At 33.6% G+C, this 9,988-nt stretch overlaps 2 protein-coding genes across 5 annotated transcripts; both read right to left on the bottom strand.

Moving 5' to 3' along the window:
- Window positions 1–2,445: 2,445 nt before the first annotated feature.
- LOC104804620 (ER lumen protein-retaining receptor B) lies at window positions 2,446–5,129 on the bottom strand. 2 transcript variants are annotated; one of them, XM_010528948.1, is made up of 6 exons: window positions 4,873–5,129; window positions 4,132–4,397; window positions 3,878–3,993; window positions 3,395–3,468; window positions 2,831–2,908; window positions 2,446–2,753 (listed from the first exon to the last, which is right to left on the bottom strand). In XM_010528948.1, exons 1-6 carry the CDS (start codon window positions 4,961–4,963, stop codon window positions 2,638–2,640), a joined length of 741 nt encoding a protein of 246 aa, XP_010527250.1. In that variant the 5' UTR covers window positions 4,964–5,129; the 3' UTR covers window positions 2,446–2,637. The 2 variants fall into 2 exon arrangements, with proteins under 2 accessions (XP_010527250.1, XP_010527251.1); XM_010528949.1 differs by having other exon boundaries at window positions 2,831–2,894; window positions 4,873–5,128.
- Window positions 5,130–5,916: 787 nt separating this feature from the next.
- LOC104804618 lies at window positions 5,917–7,883 on the bottom strand. 3 transcript variants are annotated; one of them, XM_010528946.2, is made up of 3 exons: window positions 7,790–7,883; window positions 7,464–7,520; window positions 5,917–7,053 (listed from the first exon to the last, which is right to left on the bottom strand). In XM_010528946.2, exon 3 carries the CDS (start codon window positions 6,997–6,999, stop codon window positions 6,067–6,069), a length of 933 nt encoding a protein of 310 aa, XP_010527248.1. In that variant the 5' UTR covers window positions 7,000–7,053; window positions 7,464–7,520; window positions 7,790–7,883; the 3' UTR covers window positions 5,917–6,066. The 3 variants fall into 3 exon arrangements, with proteins under 3 accessions (XP_010527248.1, XP_010527247.1, XP_010527246.1); XM_010528945.2 differs by having other exon boundaries at window positions 5,917–7,039; XM_010528944.2 differs by having other exon boundaries at window positions 5,917–7,520.
- Window positions 7,884–9,988: the final 2,105 nt, after the last annotated feature.

Raw genomic sequence — 9,988 nt, 5'->3', positions numbered from 1 at the left:
TGGAGAAACCCTAAAACAATAGAGTAACGATGCAACAGAAAGTGAGAGAGGTGAGAGAGAAGAAAGTGAGAGAGGTGAGAGAGAAACGAGACCTGCATGCAAAAGTATTCTTTCAAATAAAAAAGGCCCACGTTTTTTTAATTTAACATTAAGGGTATTTTTGACATTTTGAAAACAAGGAGATTTAAGTAATTTACCCTGAAAACTAGTGTACAATTTGTTAAAAATTCCCGTCCCTATTTTAGAGGTGTACCTGTGTAATTGATGCGACACAGGTAGTGCATTTTAGAAAAATTGCCCGGAGAATGCCGCCTCATTGGCTTAGTTAGTGCCCTTAATTTTAAACAAATATCAATAATAAAGGAAAATCATTTTTTTGGTAATAAAAAATAATTTATTTGGGTCTCTATGAGAAGCCGACAATGTGCGTGAGGGGAGAGAGCATTTTAAACTTTCCATTTTTTTTTCCAAATCAAATAAATATATATTTGACACTTTTTTTTATATATATAATTGTTCTTTTCAACCCAATGTTAAAATATTCTTCCCTACTATTTGTATATTTTCCCATTTTATTTTAAGAAAATCCATAAAATTACATATAGTTAGACTCGGATATATAAAATTCAATTAACCCAAAACCAATATATAATGGAAAGATCGATCCTTCACCCCCAAAAAAAAGATCGATCATTATGGGATATAATTATCTAAAAATCCAAATAACTAAAAAGATAGAAAGAAAAAACCAATTTTTTATATAAGTTTTGTTTTTCCATTAATAAAAAATTAAATTTGGAAACCTAAAATCCAAAATCAATAGAATTGTAATATTATAAATTATATTATAAATAATATATATATATGTGCATATTATTTTTAATATATATATATTAATTAGTTGTAATTATTTTTTATTTTAATATGTTCAACACATTTGGCATCAGAGTAATGTGACTCACATCCACTGTATGATACTTGTCCTATATTCAAGTATCCTACTCAGAGTCGTTTTAGAGGGTATGTAACTGGAGCATGCTCCCCAATTTGTCGGGGTCCACTTTTTTTTTTTATAAAAAAATATAATTTTTATAATTTAATATTTACTAAAAATTTAAATAAAATAAGAACTATAATAAATTAAAAATTTTAAAATGTTAAATTTTGGTAAATTATAATGAATATTTTATAGTGCAGCAAATGTACGATATTGAAATAAAATAAAGAAATTAGTATAAAAGATAACTGTTGTTGTTTAATTTTTAATCATTTTATTGTATTATTAGCATAAGAAATAAAGAATTTTTAAACAAAGTTTTATCAATTTTTTTTTAAATTTGGATTACTCTTTAAAAATAGGGGTAATCACCAAAAAAACCATGTACTTTTTCCAGGTCAACGAAAAAACCTTGTACTTTTTTATTACCAATTAAATCATATACTTGGTGTGATTAATCCATAAAACCCCGTACTTTTTAAAAATTCATCGAAAATCTCCTGCGAATGCCAACTCAAATAAAAATGATGATGTGGCAATGACATGACATGAACACGTCATCATAATTATGCCACATCATCATTTCAAACAAAATTTAAATTAAATTATTATATATACATACAAATTCACACATACATACATATATATATATATATATTAAATATAAAATTACTTATAACTAATAAAAAATATATGCATATTTACAATATATATATATATATATATATATTATAAATTATATTATAAATAATATATATACATATTATTTTTTAATATATATTGTATATATATATATATATATATTAGTTGTAATTATTTTTATTTTAATATGTATATTAGTTGTATATATATATATTGTATGTATAACTAATATATATGCATATATATATATATTATTTTTAATAGATATTTTATATATATGTTAATTATAATTACTTTTATTTTAATATGTATATTAGTAATATATGTATATGTTGTAATATACATATTATTTTTAATATATATTATATGTATATATGTTAGTTATAATTATTTGTATTTTAATATATATCATGTATATATATATAATTAATTATAATTATTTTTATTTTAATATATATATATATTAGTTATAATTTATACATATATATTGTAGTTATGTGTATATATATTTTATTGATTACAAATAATTTTTTTTTTAATATATATATATGTATATGAGAATTTGTATGTATATATATTAATTTAAATAAATAATTTAATTTAAATTTGGTTTGAAATGGTCATTGTCACATCATCATTTTTGCTTGAGTTGGCGGGAGATTTTCGGTGAATTTTTAAAAATTATAGAATTTTATGAATTAATCACACCAAATATAGGGTTTAATTGGTAATAAAAAAAAGTACAGAGTTTTTTCGTTTACTTGGGAAAAGTACAGGATTTTTTTGACGATTACCCAAAAATAAAATAAAGGGAAATATAATTATGTAATAGCCTAATTGTAGCACTAGAACAGTTGGACGAAATTGTAAATGGTTGGATTATTGCATTAACCGAATCACTAAACATCACCAAGATGATATTTGTACACAGCACAGTCGCAGCTCAAAAGGCCAATGCTAAATAGATGGGAGTCAAGCCAACACATCTATTCTCTCTTCTACAAATCACATCCCCCATGGAGGATATCTCCGAATTTTCCCTCGTTTCCGAATTGATTACTTCTAAGACAATCAACCCTATGCTGGTAATTGCAGCTTCTTGTTGTTCTTCCAGCTGCGACGAGAAGGAGGACAAGGTAAGATGATTTACATTGTCGAAAAACGAAACGGGGCAAGAACGATGATTATTACCTGAGGAAATAGTAATAGAAAAAGTCGGCGTAGAGCAATGTCTGAACAAACCCAGATATCCATGCTGCAAAACAAGGGCTGTTCAAATGAGTTCAGCGAAATGAAAGACGTGCAAATATAGAGTGCCCACGAATTCATACGACGAAATATGCAAATAGAATGAACGCATATAGAGAGTGCCCACAAATTCGTATAAAGAAATATGCAAGTAGTAGTGAGGGGCGGTAATGAATTTGGGGCTTTCTAATTGGTACAACAGGGTTTAGGTTTTCTTCTGTAGGGTACAAGAGAAGCCATTTCTTTTTCTCCATACCGCTAGGCAAAATGGTCATTTCCGATCTTAATGTGGCATTGATGGCCACCACTTGACAACTCAAGCTAAATGTTAAACATTAATGGTGTTGTGCACCAAGTCAAGGCATTCATCAGAAGAACTGAAAAAATGGCATTGACAATACCATGCAGTCACATGTGCACAAATTGACCGTATGTAGTGTGATTCGTATATATAGAAACAGATGCTCATGCTATGTGTTGAAAGGTGAGGAAGGGAGAGAATCATACTTATCCAGTGAACAAAGTGTGGTTCAGTGAAGTAACGGTAGATCCAGTTGAGGATATACAGAGCACGGTATGCCCTGCATCAAGAGGACACAATTTGTAAGTTCTGAAGCCAAAATGAGCAAGAAAAAAGGCAGCTTAATGGAAGAATAGTATACATGCTGCAGAAATCCATTTGATGTCAAATTGTTCGAAACATGTTTCACTAGAAATGAACAGCAGATAATTTGTCTGAGGCGCGATTAATGATACAAAGAAACCCTCGGGCATAAGATCATTCAAGAAAAGACAAGTAACACAGTAAACAAATATGACAACACATAGTATATACTATATGGAATCCATATTGCTGAGATGGCCGAGAAAGCAAACGAGGGTAAAGCATTTGAAATGGAATCAAGATTCCAATCAAGAAAAGTTCAAGGAAAGGAAAGGAAAAGATTGTGCAGTTTTCCAAATGACAGGAAGCCATAAGAGAAACCATACCCCAGGAGGAATATGTACTGTCCTGTCAAGTTGTCGATATTTCTGGTCCTCTGGAGCAGTACGAGCTGAGGAAGTATGGCAACAGCCTCCAAGTATATTGAGAAAGTCCACAGCACCTGATATTGCAACGCAAAAACAAATAGCACAAAGGAAACTAGCCCATCAAAACACAAGAGGTCCTGTATCTGGATTCTGGAGACTACAAATAAAACGTACTGGAAGGTAAATTGCACTTATTTTGGACAGAGACAAACCTCCATAAAGGTAAACTTCTCGTGTATCAGGAGAGCCAAGAGTAGGCAAGGAAGCACAAGGAACCAATGGCGAAATGTATCTTGTTCCCTGTCATAAGTCCTTTGGACAGCCTTATGATACCTTATGTACCAAACTATCGAAAAAGAGCTTCCTAAGAATATCAACTTCATAAGGGTGTTGTAAAGGGACACGTAACTTGTAAAGATATCCAAATAGCGGGCAGCAAAGACAAGGGCATAGAGCTCCTGAGTCTTCAATGAGACGCCTGCATAAGTAAAAGCATGGAATTTTCCACAAAATGCATGTCTTTTTAGCTCGGGGCAGGGAAAATAAAAAAACTCGAACGCACCCATCAATGAAACACCACGGAGAACATCGAATTCCACATTCGCCCAGGATCCCTTGATCAAAATTCCATCGATTTATCCCAATGTGTAACATTTCTTCGATTGAAGTAGCTCAGAAACTATAGTAACGGCTATGTAGAACAGAATAAGACTCTTTTTCTAATTAGATATCCGATTTCTATTTTCACGAGGACAGAACAGGATTGAGTGTGAATAAATTTAAACAATATCAAGTTTCAAGCAAGAAGAAAACTCAGATAGAAGCGAGACAAACACGATCAGAAACAGAACAATCACAGGAAAACGGATCGAAACAACCAAAAACTACTTGCAATCAGAATTACGACAAAAGATTAAGATAAATTTCAATAGAGATGAGAGAAATGCACGTACCAGCGCAGGATTTTATGGTGTGGATCTTAAGGAGCAAAACCAGAACACTAGCCAGGTGAGTCATATCACCTGCTAATCTGAAAACGTTCATCTTCGAAGCTTTGATCCTCTTCTCGTCCCCTCTTCGATTCAGTCTTCCAAATGGAAGAAACTTGGATTGCTAGGGTTTATGATTCTGTCTGCTTCCTCCCAGTTCTTCGAGAATGGAAGATGGACCTGTTAGATCTGGTTTCTCACGTCTTCCCACTCTTCCGTTTTTTTTTCTTTTTTGTTTTTTTTTTCACGAACCAAACGGTCAAAGCCCAATATTATATATTTTGGGCCTTGATTGGGTAATCACTAATCAGGCCTTCTTTGACACGCGATTGCTTAACCGAACGGTAACTGTTTGGTTAACCAAACCGGACGGTTATCCAAACTTGACCGCAACAAGGATATTAAAATCATATAATTAATAATGATTAATGTCAGTGCAATAACAAATATAATAGTGATTAGGTCAGTCCGGATATTAATTATTTTCCATTTGAATACGAACCAAATTAAAATATTCTACATATGTCACGTATGACGTATCTAATCATAACAATCATTTTATGCCTAACCGATTAGACCGAAATTCAATAATTTGATACTTATTGATTGTTCATCAACATGGATTTGACAATTTCCTAACTTAATCGCATATGAATGAATTGAATTTCATTTTGTAATTTATGAGGAGAATATTATTTTGGAACAAGAATATTTTTATGGAGCTTGTTTGATAACTGTATTTGGTATGCCTAACCAAAGTTGGAGTTCCAAACAGTCAGGGGGTGTTAGTTAAACTTGTGAAGCTAAGTTAGGTTATTGTCTTTACCTAAAATGTCCCAACATTTCGCATTTTGGGTTTTGTTTGAAACTGCCAATTAAATGAAATTTATGGAATTAATAATCATTTTTGGATTCAAGTATATGTGTTTTTTCCAAATGAAATTCTAAATAGAATAATATATAAACTCTCAATTAAACGGATAAACAAAGTTTTAGGATCTCAAGAACTAGGAGGAAGAGATATGTTTTTTTCCAGTGTTTTTCTTTACAGAGCTTCATTCCCATTACAATGGAGGAAACAATGAAAACCAAAAAAAAAAACCCTAAAAAATTATCAAAAGGGAAAACAAAATTAAAAAAAAGAAAGAAAGAAAGAAACTAAAAAATATCAAGAATTTCTAAAATGGAGGCATTGCAGAGAGGACAGTTTCCTCTTTGAACCCACAATTCTCTAGAACACAGCCTACAAAAGGTGTGACCGCAGGGAATAAACGCCGCCCCTTTGCTCCTTATCATGCAAACACAGCATCCCTTCTCCGCCGCCATGGCCGCCGCCGCTCCTCCGCCGTCCCTCTCATCTTCTTCCCATCCGACGTCGTAAATTCCGGCGACACCCATTTGCCCTTCGTGCTCCTCCAGCAACTCCATCAAAGACATCCTCGGCGGCTGCTCTCCCGACAGCGGTTCCGCCACTGTCAGAGTATTCGTTTCTCGGGCCGATAACGCTCTCTCCTCGGCCAGTGCCGCGCCTAACCGGAGCCCCCCCTCTCGCTCCACCGCCGTGGTCGGGCCGTCGCCATGGCTGACGTCAGCACTGTTGCTCATTTGGTTGGTGAGCTGGTCGGTTTGGGAATGCGATGATTGCCCTTCCGAGTTAGACAAGAGGAGTAAACCGAGCGGGTTGAACCGGTTGTCATCCGGAATAAGGTTATCCTCTCTTGGGATAGATGTATCCGAGGTCGGGATAAGACGACTCGGCGATGTTGATGTACATACAGCGGCACTACTGCGCTTTAGCCGGAGCTTTTCCCGGAGAGACTTCCACGCCGTCTTGTCCCGGCCATGGCCGTGGCCGTTGCGGTTCTCGTCGCGCATTACGTCGAGAAGGGTCCGATTCGCGTGGTTCCCCGCCGTCGTTTCAGGCGGCGGCGGAGAAGGAGGAGACGACGTCGGCGGTGGCGGTGGCGGCGGCGTCGCCCTCTTGTCGGCTCTGAGGACAGCTTCAAGTGTCAAGCTCCGGCGACTCTCCACCGTCGATAACTGATCCAACAACGTCACCCTAATCCTATCGCCACCGTCCATTTGAATCATGGTGGATGAACAAAGATCCAAGCAACAGGGGAAATGGAAGCTGGAAACAAGAAACTGGAGTTTTGTCATTTTGGGGAGGAGAAAAAAAACTGTGAACCCGCAAACCAAGACAAAGTTAGAAGGATTTTCTCGGGAAAATCGAGGAGTGAGAAACTTAGGATTTCAGCTTCCGCAGCTCAGATTTCTCGGAAACCGAGACAGAAGAAGAAAAATCAGCTTCGAGACCTCATCGATAAACCCAATTTTCCCGAGAAAATTTTCATTTTCCCAGTCCGCGGCTGAACATTAAAAAGAAAAAAAAACTCCCACAAGCGATTTCGTCAGCTGGAAAAACAGGAATCTTTCATCCCAACTCGGATAAGAAGAAGAAGAAAACGCACTTTCTCGAGAAACTTCCAAATTTTCTCGGAGAAAAAGGGTGAATGAACAGATCTAAGATTCATATAGGAAGCATCATCGGATACCTTGCGTCTGCTCCACACAGCTTCTGTTGCAGCAGATTCCGCGATTCGAGGGTAGATCTGCAATGATATAAATATACTTTAATCTCTCACAGATGCTTTTAACTATTCGAATCTGACAAAAGAGAGAGAATTTGCATTTCTTTAACAATGCCCGACAAATAAAATTCCGCAATGATTCATCTTTTTGTTCTATACATATATAATACACAGAAATATATATATATATATATATATATATATATATAATTCATGGGTGTAGATTATACTATATGATGGGTCAAAAAGAGAGAGAGAGAGAGAAAGGAAAAGATGATAGCTTTCTTTACATTGATTGAGCTTTCTCTGTTTTTGGTTTCGCCTTTCACTTTCTCTTTTTCAGAACAAAGAGAGAGATTTGAGCAGAGGAGAGGGCGACGAAGGACGACGATAGGTGTGTGTGATTTATTATCAATACACCCTCCTTGTCTTAAATTACATTTTTACCCCCGCGTTTTGTTATTAATTTGATATTTCGCCCCGACAGGTATTTTATTTGGTTAGTAATGGAATAATAAAATTGATTTGATGGTGATGAATTTTTTTTAAAAAATTACTATTTTTATTAATAAAAATTCGAATTTGAAGCAAATAAAATGGAATAAAATCCAATCGAATTCAATATAAAAACGGAATGATTATATTTTTTTTAAAATTAAAATAATTGAACCCCAATATAATCAAACCAAAACTAAGTCGATAATTTAATAAACCATTTGACATGGGTTATTTGATCTCGAATTCAATATTTTTTAGTTATGGATTTTAGAATTAGTTCTCGTGTTTGTGTTGGTGATATATTCCCAATTTTTATGCACTTGCATAACACTTCAAACCGAAATTAAGGAGTTTATTTTTCAATCTCCATATGCCGTAAGTCAGCAGCGTCACTTCGCATTCTTTTAACAAAATGGATAAGTAATTGGAATTGATGGGAAACTCAAAACAATAGTGGAAATTAGGGGTGGATATTTCGGTTATTAACCGAATAACCGAGCCGAACAGAATCGAATAAGATATAACTGTATCCGAACCGAACTCGACATCAAAACCGAACGGTTATGATTTTCTTAAATCCGAAAAACCGAAATCGAAACCGAACCGAACCGAATAAAAAATAACCAAAAAAACCGAGAGAATAACCGATATTTTCTTTGGAAAATTGAACTTTTTACCAAAACCGAACCGAAAAATAACCGAACCGAAATTTATATAAAAACCGAATGGTTATAATTTTTCTATAACCGAAATAACCGAACCCGAATATAACCGAACCGAACCCGAACCGAACCGAATTGACCACCCCTGATGGAAATGATCGGTTAAATAAGATTTTTTTTGTTACTACGTTAAATAGCCATTATTATTTTTTTTGGTTGAATAAATAACCAATTATTATTTATGGGTTTTCCAAGTATCAATATTTTATCGATGGAAAACACGACTTGGTCACACGTGTTGTCTTCTCTATCTTTAGTGTATTTCTTTAGGACAAGTTAGTTGACTCTGCACGCCAAAAATTGATATATTACCCCCCAAAATGTTTCTCTCTATTACGGATTTCATATTTCTATTACTAGTATTTTCTCAATTCGATTTTAGAAAATTATATATTTTTTGTATATTATTTTAATATAGTTTGACTTCGCTTCCGAATAGATTTGAATTCATTTTTATTAAAATTAATATATATATATATATATACACACACACACACATACGCCTAAAAAAGATACACGGTTTGATTTTTTCACTATTTTTTATTTAATTTTATTAATTTTATTTATAAATTAGTATGTTCACATAACTTTGTAGCGGAAGTCGTTTAAGCATAATTGTATATTATTTTGTATGATTTATTTTAGTGTGGAACGAGAGGTTAGAAAGAAGGTATTGTCACAATTATACAATAAGGCATTTAATATTATTTAAATATTGAATTAACAACGTAAAGTTCATTTAAATATTACATAATATATATATATATATATATGCATAAAAGTATGATTGGTGAACAACTGATGGTGGGTTTAACTTCTTCGTTACAAACTAATCCCCTACTTGAATAAAATATATCCGACATCGACAATGTGACGTTTATTGTTGTAATTTAAATAACCAAACAAATCATTAACCGTGTTAACGTATGATATATGAATATCATCCCATGAAAACACTAGATTCCGTATTTATATATAAAAAAGGATACAAAAATTAAGCGTCTAAAATAATTTAATATTCGGGTATACTTGATATTGAAATTTTAAATTTGAAATTTTTGGGTCTAAGAACATAACTTGAATATTCGGATATATCCGGTATCCCAAAAAAAAAAACTATTTGTAATTATTATCGTGGTAATAATAATTTTAAAAGATACATGACCTAACACATGTGGTGGCAATGATATTGTATCATTACCACAAAGGGGTGTTATGGGACAGGGTCCACACGTCACGAACTCTTTATTGCTACAATTAAGGATATGG

Source organism: Tarenaya hassleriana, unplaced genomic scaffold (assembly GCF_000463585.1).
Source record: "Tarenaya hassleriana unplaced genomic scaffold, ASM46358v1 Cleome90, whole genome shotgun sequence".
Taxonomy (NCBI): domain Eukaryota; kingdom Viridiplantae; phylum Streptophyta; class Magnoliopsida; order Brassicales; family Cleomaceae; genus Tarenaya; species Tarenaya hassleriana.
Note: the sequence above shows the minus strand (reverse complement) of the source record. Positions and strands in the feature narration are given on the sequence as shown.